We start from the raw sequence: 14,697 nt of genomic DNA, 5'->3' as shown, positions 1-14,697 counted from the left end.
TAAAAATTATCACTATATAAAGTCTCAATACCACAGGTTACTAGCCATACCATTTTCCTAATAATTTATGCAATTATGGAGAAAACATTCACCTCTTTTCTCTTGTTGCTTCACTATGTTATGGTTAGTTAAGCTGAAACGCCCCGGAAAATGGGTCCCGGAGCGTCACACGGTGCTTGAGGCTACGAGTAGCCCCAAGCTAACCCTTTGAGCCATTTTCATTCAGTTCAACACAAATCAATGGGGTTTCCATAAATAACTCTTAAATATCAACAGAGTAAGCATCATCCAAGAATAAAAGAATTTCAGAAAGATAACAAAATACGACTTATTAGTCAACTCCCAACATCTATACTAGTCTTACAAGCCTCTAAGAAAATCAATAAAACCAGCGAGCCATTAAGATATGCCCCAACTGACTTATACTCAGTTATCAAATGTAAACAATTTCGTGAAACAAACATCAGACATCACGTCCTCGGAACATGAGGACTCACCACAACAGAGGATGTAGAACAGCGAGCCCAAAGAATCACTGTCGAACCTGGAACTGAGCACCTGAACCTACATTCCGAGAAAATGCAGCCCACATCCGAAGATGTGGGTCAGTACCATGGAAAGGAACCGAGTATATAGGGTTGTATGCAGTTGTATAAACATCATCATCATATATATTTATAAGATATATGCAGGATGTATGAAAGACTCACATAGCCCGAAGAAAATCATCATAATCATGAGAGGATGAAATAAGTACAGGAACACATGTAAGTCATCATATAATTTGTCAATCACTTTTAGTTCATCAAGAATATCAATTCTTATAATGTAAATAACATTTAAATCTTTCGAAAGAATAACTTTCACAATTCCACTTTCAAATCACTTCACCATTCACCATAGACACAAGGAAACACACACACACTGGGAGATCCTATAACCGACATAAACCATGTGAGCTACATGGAGTCCAACGTACAACCCATGTTGGGGAGAGCCATCCTATCCTTGCCATCGGAGTAGGACTATCGATATCAAATCCACACAAACTAGTGATCACTATATAAATCAGCCTCAGGCTCACTCCTACGGGGGCACGTAGTTCTGAGGAAGTAAGGTTGCTTTATACCTCCCACTCGGTGCTAAAGATTTTTCCCGGACTTAGCTCAGATCATTTCAAAGACAATCCACAACAAAACAATTTCAGTAATATATAAATATACATCGGGAGCCATCATGCTTCCCATATATCAAAATCAATCACGTTGTGGATTTCTTTCACAATCGAGTTCAAAACAACTCCATTAAGACCAAAAGGTCAAATCATTCAAAATATCTCAAATATTCAACATCAACGTGCTTATAACACACACTTTCTCAAAAAAAAAACACAATTTCCAATCGGGATTCAGACCCAAATAAAAAAATCATGATAAATATCGTTCAAGATTCATGCTTTATATCTCCACACATGTAAATTCATCTTTCAGGATTCTACCACGGGGGATTGACAACTTAACCAAGACACAATTCTTATATCTTAGCAAAAATAGGTTTAGTAGATTTAACCAAGTATTTAAACTCACTAGTAATCTACTATATTTGTTTCCAGGTGAAATACCCAAAGAGATAAGCAATCTCATTGAGTTGGAGCTACTAAGTCTTGCAGTTAATAGTTTTAGTGATTCACTCCCAATGGAGATCTTCAAGATATCCTGGCTGAGAATAATTGATCTTATAGACAACAATCTATCAGGAAGCCTCCCACCAAACATGTGTTCTATCTTACCCAACATTGAAGTGCTTTATCTGGCCAACTTAACCAATCTTGTTTTGATTAATCCTCATTCAATCTCCAATTGTTCAAAACTTAAAATTCTTGAGCTTGCCAACAACAAACTCACAGACTTGATTCCCAATTCTCTTGGATATTTGACTCATCTACAATTCCTAAACTTGGGGGAAAACAATTTCACGAGCGATTCATCATTAAGCTTCCTGACTTCCTTAACAAATTGTAGAAATTTAACAGTTCTTTATCTACCTTTCAACCATCTAAATGGCATGCTTCCAGCCTCCATGGGAAACCTTTCCACCTTTCTTAGAAAATTTTACGCCAACAATTACAAAATCATAGGGCGAATTCCAAATGAAGTTGGGAACTTAAGCAGCTTATTAGACCTTGATATTTCTGGAAATAACTTTGTTGGATTGAATCCAACATCAATTGGCAACTTGAGAAACCTTCAACGCTTCAACTTGAGGAACAACAAACTTACAGGATTTATTAGTGATCATATATGTATATTGCAGCATTTGGGTGATATTTACTTTGGTCAAAATCAACTTTCTGCATCTCTTCCTAATTGTTTAGGGAATATTGCTTCCCTTAGGGAGATACATCTGGGTTCCAATAAATTGAGTTCCATTATACCACCAAGCTTAGGGAACCTTCATGATCTAGTAGTTCTTGAATTATCGTCAAACAAAATCTAAAGGCTGCCACATTGATAGATCTGTCAATGAATCAATTCTCAAATGAAATTCCAAGAGAAATTGGAGGATTGGAAACTCTGTTGCATGTTTCTTTGAGGCGCAACAAGTTGCAAGGATCTATATCTGACTCAGTGAGCACCATGTTTGGTTTGGAATTTCTAGATCTCTCTCATAACAATATATCTGGAATCATTCCCAGGTCATTGGAGAAACTTCAAAATCTGAAGTATTTCAATGTTTCTGATAACAAGTTGTATGGTGAAATACCCTCGGGAGGTCCTTTCAAGAACCTCTCGAGTCAGTTCTTCATCGACAATGAAGCATTGTGTGGTTCTTCAAGATTTAGTGTTCCTCCATGCCCCACTTCATCAAAGCACAGATCAAATAGGAAAAAGTTTCTAGTTCTATTTCTTTTTCTAGGACTTGCACTTTTATTTGTTCCTCTCACTTTTGTGTTTGTTTGGATAAAGTACAGAAGAGGTAAAAGATCTCCTCAACAAGATGATTCATTGTCTACTGCAACAAGAGAAAGAATTTCATACTATGAATTGATCCAAAAAATCGATGCACTTAGCGAGTGTAATCTGATTGGTTCTGGAAGTTTTGGCTCTGTTTACAAAGGCGTTCTAAGAAGTGGAACTGTCATTGCAGTAAAAGTGTTCAACCTGCAACTGGATCCGGCATTCAAGAGTCTTGATACGGAATGTGAAGTTTTGTGCAGCCTTCGCCATAGGAATCTCCTTAAAGTCATTACTAGTTGTTCCAGTCTTGCTTTCAAGGCTTTAGTGCTCGAGTATATTCCAAATGGAAGTCTTGAGAAGTATTTGTATTCATACAACTAATTCCTCGACATCCGGCAGAGACTAAGCATAATGATAGATGTGGCATGTGCTTTGGACTATCTTCACCACGGGTGCTCGTTGCCAGTGATAAAATGTGACGTGAAGCCTTGTAATGTCTTGCTGGATGAAGATATGGTTGCCCACCTAAGCGACTTTGGCATTTCAAAACTGCTTGGTGAAGATCAGGGTAATTTGTACACTAAAACCTTAGCTACATTGGGGTATATTGCGCCAGGTACGTCTCTTAGTTTTACTGATTACTCCTTTTTTTTTCCCACCTAGAAAGTATATTGCATCATTAAATAAATTGTTTGACTGTAGAGTATGGACTGGAAGGACTAGTGTCAACAAAGTGTGACGTCTATAGTTATGGGGTCATGTTGCTGGAAACGTTTACTAGGAGAAAGCCTAATGAGTTTGAGGGAGATCTTAGCTTGAAGCAGTGTGTGAGTTATTCACTTCCAGATGTAGTAATGGACGTTGTAGATGCGAACTTGGTAACACCAATGGGTAAAGGCTTACGGAAGGAGCAAGATGTTGTGGCATCAATCATGAATGTGGCATTAGATTGTTGTGCTGAATCTCCTGCGGAAGGACTAACATGAAAGATGTTGTAGGAATGCTACAGAAGACCAAGATTCAACTTTTTGAATGTGGAGCATGTAGTTCCAAATGACTTGTTTGTTGCAAATTTTTGCTAAAATGTTGGTTATTTTTTTGGTTTTAGCACTTGATTTGTGCATTGATTCTGTTTCCAGGAATCCTAGCTGGTTGCAATGAATCTCACTACTGTCTTTTAACTAAATTTAAATCCTGGGTACCTTATACAATAAGTGGTCCAATAATATCCATGTGATGTGCCTCCTTCATCAAGTTTTCGAACATCAAAGAAGGCAGTTGCTCTTGTTCCGCTGCTATCCTTTGTTTAGTCCTTCCATGTATCTCCATAAGTCACCCTGACTGAGTTTATATTTTCTTACCTTTTATGTGGAAGCGATATTCTTATGAAATAGAGTTGCCTTTCTAATTGTGAAGTTTTGGGAACTTTGATAAAATCATATTGATAATCATGAAAATCTTGAAGTTAATGAGGCTCAAGATAATTTAAGCAGAATAGATCATACCATATGCAACCTATTCTGTTTCCACGGCTCAAACCCATGACCTCCTGATCACATGGAGGAACCTTTACTAGTTACACCACTGAGTTGGTTTAATTACTCAAGTCTATCATCATTTGTTATTGGAGCCACCAAATAGCAGGATTTATTCATGTTCACTAGTTGGCCAGAGCTATGTTCATAGCATAAGAGCTAGAGAGTTGCTATTACCTGAGGAAAAAAAAGAATAGTATCATCAACATAGCCTAAGTGAGTGATAATAGGGCATTTTTTCATGAACATTATAATTAATAAAATCTTTTTACTGAATGAAATTATTAATCTTGATAGAACATAATTCATTGAAAAAAATTTGACTACCTCTAGGAAGGCTCTCATTGCCTGGGATAAATCCACTAGTGCTAGGTTGACTAAACTTGATTTATATTGAGATAAGTTAGTAAATGTGGCACTAGTCTTCACCACACAATTCTACAGAATATGAAAGCAAGGCAATTCGCAAAGTCTTGGTTGACTTGCCAAGTCTTTGGCTGATTAGAGGACTTTTTGCAACCATATTTATAATTCTGATTGAGATGTGAATGGCTTGGTTGATTTGGTGGTATTAGTCTTGGTATGACCAAAAGGGATATCTCACTGCTATTTAAAGTCTCAAAACCACATGGTATAGAGCATACCTACTAATAATGGAGAAAGCCTTCACATTTTTTCTCTCAACACTCTTCTTGCTTGTGGCTAGTTCAGTCATGACCCAAACCAACATTACCACTGATCAATTAGCTCTTCTATCCTTAAAATCCCAAATTATTTCGGACCCCTTTCATTTCTTGGATGAAAGTTGGTCTCCCGCTATTTCTATTTGTCATTGGGTAGGAGTGACTTGTGGTTCTCGTCACCAGCGAGTGAAGTCCTTGAATCTTCCTAACATGGCTCTTACAGGTAGGATTCCCCGTGAATTTGGAAACCCCTCATTTCTTATTTCTCTTAACTTGGGAAGTAACCATTTCTAGGGAAATTTGCCTCGAGAAATGGCCTGCTTGCGCCGGCTTAAGTTTCTTGATTTACGTTTCAACAAATTCAGAGGGGAGGTTCCCTCTTGGTTTGGGTTTTTACACGAACTTCAAGTTCTAAATCATAGTAATAATAGTTTCACCGGTTCCATCCCTTCTTCATTTTCTAATATATCCACACTTGATACTTTGAATCTGAATTTCAATTCCATAGAGGGACAGATACCAAAAGTGATTGGAAACCTTAGAGAATTAAACTTGAGGGGTAACAATCTCATAGGCTCTATTCCTCTGTCACTCTCGAATGCTTCGAGGTTGGAGACTTTAGATATATCTTATAATTCAATTCAAGGAAATATACCAGAAGGGATCGACAATCTTCACAACATGAAATTGTTGGGCATACAATATAATCAGCTAACAGGTTCTATACCATTCAAGATTTTCAATATGTCAATAATCAAAGTCATTCCATTTACGGGCAATAGCTTATCGGGATATCTTCCTAATGGTTTATGCAATGGTCTCCCAATACTCAAAGGGCTTCATTTATCTATGAACAAGATTTACGGTCATATGCCTACAAGCTTATCAAATTGTTCACAACTTCAAATTTTGTCTTTATCAATAAATGAGTTTGATGGACCAATACATAGTGAAATTGAAAGATTGAGTAACTTGCAGAAATTGGATCTCGGAATTAACCATTTCACGGGTATGTTTTATCTTATGAATGCTAGTAATATTGTATCTAATTACATCACAATTACTATATTACACATTAAATGCAGGGATAATTCCACAAGAAATTGGAAATCTTCTTAATTTGGTGGAGTTATCCATGGAGAAAAACCAGATTACCAGCTCAGTCCCAATCTCCATATTCAATATCTCGTCGCTTCAAATTTTGTCACTGTGGCAGAACAATCTTAGGGGATTCTTACCATGGGAGATTGGCAACTTAACCAAGATGCAATTTTTATATCTTGAAGAAAATAGTTTCACTGGTATGTAAGCAAAGTGATAGCAAGAGGTGCAACTTATGCTAATTAACTCACTAGTATTCCTTTTTGGCCTTGTGTTGACAGGTGAAATACTCAAAGAGATAACCAATCTTGTTGAGTTGGAGGAACTTGATATTGGGCATAATAGTTTTAGTGGTCAACTTGAGATGGAGATCTTCAACATATCCGGGCCGAGACTGATTTCTCTTTCAAACAATAATCTATCAGGAAGCCTCCCACCAAACATGTGTTCTGTCATACCCAACATTGAAGAGCTTTATCTGACCTTTACCAATCTTGTTGGGACTATTCCTCATTCTATCTCCAATTTTTCAGAACTTAATATTCTAGATCTTTCATACAACAAACTCGCTGGCTTGATTCCTAGTTCTCTTGGATATTTGACTCATCTACAGTTCCTAAACATGAGAGAAAACAATTTAACCAACGACTCTTCGTTAAGCTTCCTAACTTCCTTAACAAATTGAAGAAATTTAAAAACTGTTTTTTTATCTTTAAACCCTCTAAACAGCATGCTTCCAGTGTGTATAGGGAACTTTTCCACATCTCTTATAAGATTTTACGCCAACAGTTGCAAGATCAAAGGGCGAATTCCAAATGATTTTGGGAACTTAAGCAGCTTATTAGACCTTGATCTTTCTGCAAACAGCTTGGCTAGATCAATTCCCACAACAATTGGCAACTTGAGAAACCTTCAGCGCTTCGACTTTAGTAACAACAAACTTACAGGATTTATTGGAGATCATATATGTAAATTGCAGCATTTGGGTGATATTTACTTGGGTCAAAATCAACTTTCAGGATCTCTTCCTAATTGTTTAGGGAATATTACTTCCCTTAGGGAGATACATCTGGGTTCCAATAAATTGAGTTCCAATATACCACCAAGCTTAGGGAACCTTCATGATCTAGTAGTTCTTGACTTATCGTCAAACAACATGGTAGGGTCTTTAGGTCCAGAATTTGGAAATCTAAAGGTTGCGACATTGATAGATTTGTCAGTGAATCAATTCTCAAATGAAATTCCAAGAGAAATTGGAGGATTGCCAACTCTGGTGCACCTTTCTTTGAAACATAACAAATTGCAAGGATGTATACCTAACTCAGAGAGCAACATGGTAGGTTTGGAATTCCTAGACCTTTCTAACAATAATATATCAGGAATCATTCCTATGTCTTTGGAGAAACTTCAAAACCTGAAACATTTCAATGTTTCTGTCAACAAGTTGTATGGTGAAATACCCTTGAGGGGTCCTTTCAAGAACCTCTCGAGTCAGTTTTTCAACTACAATCAAGCATTGTGTGGTTCTTCAAGGTTTAGTATCCCTCCATGCCCCACTTCAACAAAGCACAGATTAAATAAGAAAAGATTGCTTGTTTTATTTCTTTTGCTGGGAATAATACTTCTATTTGCTCTTATCACCTCAGTGTGTGTATGGATAAGGTACAGAATACGTAAAAGAGCTCCTCAACAAGCTGATTCATTGTCTGCCATAATAAGAGAAAAAATTTCATACTATGAATTGCTCCAAGCAACTGATGCGCTTAGCGAGAGTAATGTGATTAGTTCCGGAAGTTTTGGCTCTGTTTACAAAGGCGTTCTCAGAAGTTGAACTTCCATTGCAGTTAAAGTGTTCAATCTGCAAGTGGATGAGGCATTCAGGAGCTTTGATACAGAATGTGAAGTGCTGCGCAACGTTCGCCATAGGAATCTCGTAAAAGTCATTACTAGTTGTTCCAACCTTGATTTTAAGGATTTAGTGCTCGATTATATGCCAAATGGAAGTCTTGATAAGCATTTGTATTCGGACAACTACTTCCTCGACATCAAGCAAAGACTAAGCATCCAACCCAACGTCTTCTTAGATAAATTCCGTCCATGGAAAGTCTAAGAATTAGCTTTTAGAATGATCTAAATTAATTTTCATGTAGAATTTCCTAGATTTAAACCTTTCATTATGTAGATGACTGAATTAGCTTTCCAACGATATATGATTCGTACAAAACGGGCCCTCAGTGAAGAATTTATGAATAATTTAGAGGGTCAAATTGACAATCGTCAAATTCCAGTGGGGCTCCGCGATGGTGCTGCATCGCAGAGGCACTCAATTTCCCACTTGTCGAATTCCAGTGGACCACCGCTATTGTGGAGCGTCGCGGTGGCACCCGAAATCGGATTTTTAAGTTCAAATTTTCAGTTCCGTTTAGGAGTCATTAAGGGTAATTTTGACTTTTTCCTAGCCTTTAAAACCGTCCAAACAAAGGATTTAAGGTACGTTTTAGAAACTTAACCCTACTTTCATCAAAATCATCAAGAATCCTCTCCAGAGCTTCAAACAAGAACTTCAAGAAACTCAAGATTCAACCGTGGGTTTCAAAATCGATTGAAGATTTGAAATCCCCAGATCATAGGCTTCAAGAAACACCCATTGTATTCCTATTTTGAGGTACGCGAGGTTTTTCTAAAAATCTCATGGGCATAAACATCGTGATTTTAAGAAAGGGGTTTTTAGATTTATGAATACATTCATATTTTAGAAATCTTGACGGTATTGTTTTGGTCTTTTGACCTTCCCAAAATTGATTTGAAATTATATATATACGTATGCATATGTTTTATGATTTATGAATTAATCGAGAGCATAACGCACATGAATCCCTCTCTTGGTATTATTTTCTCAATTTTCTTATGATATAAATTGTTTTGAATGTATCTTGAAAAGCATGATATGAAATATCTTGATTAATGCTACGAATTGATTTATGGTTTTGAATTCGAAAGAGAGGGTTGTGCGTATTGATAAATGTTGAAAATATTGATATAATGAAAGAGTGCATGATTTTTCCAAAAGCACATGACCACCATATGTTTGAACAATCTCAGCATAGTTTTTACTTGTGTTCTCGAAACATGAAATCTTTTATATTGTTTGCATGTTTGGGTGGTCTGAACTGTGTTTTAATGAAAGAATTATGCATGAAGCATTATGCCTCAGAAATAGGACTTGCAAGTCTTGGTGTGATGACACGAATTCAGATTATGCCATGATAATTCAGAATAGATTTAATGCACGTTTGAAATAAGACTTTTCAGATGTTGAAACTAGAAACATGCATGATTTAGAACAGGATAAAATTGGGCATAAAGAGAGTTTAGGTGGTTCCCCGAAGAAGGCATGAGTATTAAACAACTCATCGCCCAAAGCCGTGATTTACCGATCCGGGTTTATTTATTACGCTGTCCTAGAGCCCTGTGGCGTATCAGATTCAAGAACTCCAACCCTTGCGGCACACTTGGGTTGGGGGCTTCCCCGCCGAGTCAATGACGGATTCCATACTGCCCGTGGAATATCAGAATTGTAGGGGAATGCCACCTAACTCAAAAGTAATATACAGATAAGAACTTGCATTGACGGACAGGTTACATGTTCTGTAGAAATGTGCCTATGCGTTTCGAAAGCTATTTGATGTATAATGTTTTGACAAAGTTGTTTCCCAAACTATTTTATTTATATATAAGCTTTATTTTTGATTTCTTTGCATACCAGTACCTCTGTATTGACCCACCCTCCTTCCTCCAGGTTCTGAGGCTCAGTCTAGGGGTCTAGAAAGACAGTAGATTCATCAAACAGAGTTACAGTGATTTGTTAGTGAGCCTTCTCTATTCCAGAAGGCTCGTCTTTTACATTATGTCCCTTATTATTGTTTTGGTCTACTGGGGCCTTGTCGCAGTTCTCAGACAGTTGTCAGATTTTCCTGTAGTACAGATTTCGCAGACTGAGTCAGATGTTATTAGATGTAGTTAATTTTCAATTTTCATACTTATGCTGAATTTAGAATTGATCATGTTTCCGTAGAAGTTTATGTTTCCACATCTTCTTTAATTATATAAATGTGTGCATGCTTACTAGATAGAGAGGGACTTTTCGGGCCCTCAGGATTCGGGATGTTCGTCACGGCCAGGACCTAGTTTGGGTTGTGACAAACTGGTATCAAAGCACGATTCATGGTCCCAAGGTGTCTGCAAAATCACGTCAGGTAGAGTCTAGTTTATGAATATGTAGCACGCCACACTTATATGTAGGAGGCTACTAGGCGTTTAGGAATGTTTCTTTTCTTTGTGATTTAGTTCCTGCTTCAGAGTCTAATCTGTCCCCTAATCAATTATCTCTTGCTTTTCAGAAAAACTAGTTATACCTCAGACCAACGTTAATGCTCAAGAGAACGAAGTCAATCCCACTCATGGGATGAGGACACATAACAGAGCTCATACTCTAGAACCTGTCCCTACTCTGGGAGTCCCTCCAGTCCCAACCAGTCTACCTAGGGCTCCTCGGACTAATGTTAACCATCCCCTGACTACTCAGAGGGATATTTCTAATGCAGAATTCAGGTAATCTATTCATATGCTGACACAGTTTGTGGCTAATTAGGCCCAACGATCAGAAGATGTTGGGTCTGCACCTGTTACATCTGAAGCTACTAGGGTGGGTCAGTTCATGAGAATAAACCCACCTATGTTTACTAGCACTAATGTAGAAGAGGATCCACAAGAGTTCATAGATGAAATAGAGAAGATTTTCAGTGTGATGCATGTTAATCGGGTGGAAGGTGTTGAACTAGCGACATACCAGCTAAAGAATTTAGAGAACAAATGGTATAATGAGTGGAAAGATGCGAAGGGTGACAGTGTTGAGCCCATAGTCTGGGATGAGTTGGAGAAACTTTTTCTTGACCGGTTCTTTCCTCTAAAGTTGAGGAAAGCCAAAGCAGAGGAGTTCATAAAACTTAAGTAGGGTAATATGAGTGTTCAGGAGTACATTTTAAAGTTTAATCAGCTGGCCCATTATGCTCCTGAGATGACGAGCAGTATGAGGGCCCAAATGAGGAAGTTTGCTTCTGCCCTTTTAGATGACCTGGTGCTTGAATGTAAAGGGGCAATGCTAAACTGGGAATTGGACTTTGCTAGTCTGACAGTCGACATACAACAGGTTGAGGAGAAGAAGAAGAAGATAGCTGAGTCCAAAGAGAAGGACAAGAAGGAAAAAAGAGCCAGATCAACGGATCGGAACCCCAGTCAACAGCAGGGTGGTAATTGGGGTAAGAAATAGAAAACGAAGAAGTTTTGTGGCAAGTAGCAGTCTGCAGCTAGCGCCCTAGTACCTACACCTCCAGTTGATAGACTATCTCAGAATTTTCAGGCCATCCAATGACCCAGAGTTCAGGATACTCAGTTGCAAGATAGTGTAGCTCAACAGTACCGTTCTTATTCGCAATATGAGCCTTGTGGTAGGTATAATCCGAGAAGGTGTCAGTTGGGCTCGTCAGTGTTTTATTCATGCGGTCAGATAGGCCACTTCCAGAGAGAATGTCCCTCTGATAGGAGGAATGTTGGTGGAGCTAAGTCTCAAGCAAACTCTTTTGCACCACTACCGCCTTAAAGGGGCACCAATTCAGCTGCCGAGAGCGGTCGCAACCGGCTGTATGCTCTGACTAATTGCCAAGAGGTGGAAGCCTCGCCAGACGTAGTCACTAGTACGTTACAAATCTTTTCCCATGAGGTATATGTTTTGCTTGATCCTGGGTCTACCTTATCTTGTTTGACCCCGTATGTTGCTGTTGGTTTTGGGTTTGAACCCGATGTGATTGCTGAACATTTCTCTGTTTCCACTACGGTGGGAGATTCGATTGTGGCTAGAAGGGTGTACAAAAATTGTGTTGTGTCTATTCTTAGTAGGGATACTGTAGCAGACCTCATAGAACTTGATATGGTTGCTTTTGATGCTATCCTAGAGATAGAGTGGCTCCATCGGTGTTATGCCACACTAAACTGTAGAACCCAAAAGGTTACCTTTTCTTTTCTGAATGAGCCAGCAATAGAGTGGGAGGGGCATATCTTATCACCTACAGGGCAGTTTATATCTTATCTCAGCGCCCGTAAACTTATTTCCAAGGGTTGCTTGTACCATCTTATCTGGGTTAAAGATTCTAACGCCAAAAGTCTCCCCCTGTAGTCTATCCCATTGGTAAATGAATTCCCAGAATTTTATCCAGATGACCTCCCAGGAATTCCACCTAATAGGGAGATAGATTTTGACAATGATGTGTTGCCAGATACCCATCCTATTTCTATTTCGCCATATAGAATGGCTCCTGTAGAGTTAAAAGAGTTGAAAGAACAACTAGCAGATCTCCTAAATAAAGGTTTTATCAGACTTAGTGTTTCTCCTTGGGGTGCACCTATACTTTTCATGCAAAAGAAAGATAGTTCCCTGCGTATGTGCATAGACTACCGCCAGTTGAATAAGGTCATAGTGAAAAATAAATATCCTCTTCCTAGGATCAATAAACTTTTTTATCAGCTTCACGGTGCTATGTGTTTTTCAAAAATAGACCTTCGTTCGGGATATCATCAGTTGAAAGTTAGGGAGTCAGACATTCCTAAAACAACCTTCCAAACCAGATATGGTCATTATAAATTCTTAGTCATATCCTTCGGATTGACCAACGCCCCTGCAACTTTTGTCACACCAACCTTTTTAACTCCAAAAAGATTTGATTTTAAGTTTGAAAGGGTTTTTATTATCAAAGTGAGAAAATGAAGATTTGTTCCGAAAAGGATTACGTTTACATTTAAAACTCATAGTCGCCACTTGGCATAATCCGGTGTGCCAAGTCACCTTTGGACAATCCTTTTCAAAACAATTTGACTCTTTAAAACTAGTTTGCGAACAGAGATTCCGGCTAAGCAATTCTGTTGACCGAGAGGAAGGTGTTAGGGACTCTCGATCCTATGGTTTTACCACAATCGCTTGGTGGAGCGTTTTAGCTAATTTTTATATTATGAATGTATAAACCACACAAAAATCACACAAGATGATCAAACGCACAAAAAAATCAAAACAAGTCAAAAATATAGTTTTCAGCCCAATTATTACAGACAAAAATTAAAATAGTACTGAAATGTAAACCTACGCTAACCTATACCAATCCTAATATATGCTCCACCCGGTGCCTCGTGCCTTGATCACGAACCTCTTCCATGTACAAAGTACTTCAGGGTATTCCCCGGTGAATAAATACAATGAGTCTCGGGGCATTCCCCGACCAAACGAATATATTTGATTAAATGCAATGAAATAGAGTAAAATCATTCAACACAAACATTCACACATGCCACGGTATAAAATCCTACAAGTTTCCTACCCCAAAACCTTGAACATGCCTATTGATCTTGCCTAAAGCATACTACTATTGCGTTTAACACCATGAACCAAAATTAATCTGAATTCAAGGACATCAAAATCCATTACAAGTCAAACAATTGATTCAAATTACTTCATTAGTCTCCGATTCCAATCCGCACATTTATACACAACAGTTTCTAAACACAAGCACCAATCATCAACAGAAGTGTCGAATCAAACAAGCAACACACTACTACAAAATCTAAATACCAAATATCATACACAGAGCCATCAAAGATTAAAGTTTAAAAATGGACCTTCGAATAAACAATTTGGTTGATAATAACGAGTTAAAAGAAATCCGCACTAGAAACCCCGAATAGAGACCTCAACGACGAGCGAATCCAATCAGTGTCCCATAATTGCCATCCAAACAGATTTCAAACCAATAAGAAAATAACAAAATGAACCCAAAACCGAATGTTTACTCGACTTTGTCTCATAAGATCCAAAACACGGTATAGATAATAATTCCCCAAACAGACAGACCCAAAGCACCTTTAAAATCTAATAGACAACTAACCCCGATCGACAATGCACTCCGTTGAGCGAACAACGACCAAAACAAACCAACACAATCAAATCCTGGCCTGATGTCGATGATGAAAACACAAAGCTGGAGAACCCCAACACTCCAATATGCGATAGAAACTAGAAAATAGTATAAACTGATCTAAAATCATAAGAATGAGAAAATCAGACCGGATTTGACTGGTTTGGAGGTATTACCAATGAGTTTGACGCGATTTCGATGAGTATGTCACCGAAAAAGGTGACCCACTCACGAAACCTGTGTTTTTGGTGAGATTTGAGGGCATGGCTTGTGATTTCAGGGGAGATGTGTGTGTGATTTTTGTGTATCTGTGTGCGTGTGTTGTGAAAGAAAAGAAAAAGAAAGTAAAAAAAATGGTATTTCTATGGCCTATTCTCCATGCTTTTGTGTATGTTTTCCGTGT

General features: G+C 38.1%; 4 protein-coding genes across 5 annotated transcripts in view; all 4 read left to right on the top strand.

Annotated features, from left to right (window-relative positions):
* The window catches only part of LOC107869245 (putative receptor-like protein kinase At3g47110), a 39,487-nt gene extending 36,991 nt beyond the window's left edge, over positions 1–2,496 (top strand). The window contains exon 3 of the mRNA XM_047411478.1: positions 1,613–2,496. Coding sequence (XP_047267434.1) covers positions 1,613–2,496 — 884 coding nt within the window. The remainder of the gene's footprint in view (positions 1–1,612) is intronic.
* Positions 1,593–4,097, top strand: LOC124897606 (probable LRR receptor-like serine/threonine-protein kinase At3g47570). 2 transcript variants are annotated; one of them, XM_047410623.1, is made up of 2 exons: positions 1,593–3,573; positions 3,660–4,097. In XM_047410623.1, exons 1-2 carry the CDS (start codon positions 3,369–3,371, stop codon positions 3,941–3,943), a joined length of 489 nt encoding a protein of 162 aa, XP_047266579.1. In that variant the 5' UTR covers positions 1,593–3,368; the 3' UTR covers positions 3,944–4,097. Both variants share the same exon structure in this region; 1 of them encodes a protein (XP_047266579.1).
* Positions 4,098–5,117: 1,020 nt separating this feature from the next.
* On the top strand, positions 5,118–8,558 carry LOC107868360 (probable LRR receptor-like serine/threonine-protein kinase At4g36180). The gene is made up of 3 exons (XM_016715038.2): positions 5,118–6,184; positions 6,261–6,476; positions 6,558–8,558. The coding sequence occupies exons 1-3, from the start codon at positions 5,488–5,490 to the stop codon at positions 6,959–6,961; spliced, it is 1,317 nt and encodes a 438-aa protein (XP_016570524.2). The 5' UTR covers positions 5,118–5,487; the 3' UTR covers positions 6,962–8,558.
* LOC124897888 (receptor kinase-like protein Xa21) lies at positions 7,007–11,605 on the top strand. Its single transcript, XM_047411477.1, has 4 exons — positions 7,007–8,069; positions 8,121–8,279; positions 10,677–10,887; positions 11,365–11,605. The coding sequence occupies exons 1-4, from the start codon at positions 7,007–7,009 to the stop codon at positions 11,603–11,605; spliced, it is 1,674 nt and encodes a 557-aa protein (XP_047267433.1).
* Positions 11,606–14,697: the final 3,092 nt, after the last annotated feature.

Source organism: Capsicum annuum, chromosome 4, assembly GCF_002878395.1.
Source record: "Capsicum annuum cultivar UCD-10X-F1 chromosome 4, UCD10Xv1.1, whole genome shotgun sequence".
Taxonomy (NCBI): domain Eukaryota; kingdom Viridiplantae; phylum Streptophyta; class Magnoliopsida; order Solanales; family Solanaceae; genus Capsicum; species Capsicum annuum.
The sequence above is the reverse complement of the archived record's forward strand: the minus strand, read 5'-3'. Positions and strand labels throughout refer to the sequence as shown.

Coding starts and splice junctions, on each gene's coding strand:
- LOC124897888 (XM_047411477.1), top strand. CDS start 7,007: ATGCTTCCAGTGTGTATAGGGAACTTTTCCACATCTCTTATAAGATTT. Junction 8,280..10,676: donor CGATTATATGCCAAATGGAA/GTCTTGATAAGC, acceptor CTTGCTTTTCAG/AAAAACTAGTTATACCTCAG. Junction 10,888..11,364: donor ATTTCTAATGCAGAATTCAG/GTAATCTATTCA, acceptor GATGACGAGCAG/TATGAGGGCCCAAATGAGGA.
- LOC107868360 (XM_016715038.2), top strand. CDS start 5,488: ATGGCCTGCTTGCGCCGGCTTAAGTTTCTTGATTTACGTTTCAACAAA. Junction 6,185..6,260: donor CGGAATTAACCATTTCACGG/GTATGTTTTATC, acceptor CATTAAATGCAG/GGATAATTCCACAAGAAATT. Junction 6,477..6,557: donor TGAAGAAAATAGTTTCACTG/GTATGTAAGCAA, acceptor TTGTGTTGACAG/GTGAAATACTCAAAGAGATA.
- LOC124897606 (XM_047410623.1), top strand. CDS start 3,369: ATGATAGATGTGGCATGTGCTTTGGACTATCTTCACCACGGGTGCTCG. Junction 3,574..3,659: donor ATTGGGGTATATTGCGCCAG/GTACGTCTCTTA, acceptor GTTTGACTGTAG/AGTATGGACTGGAAGGACTA.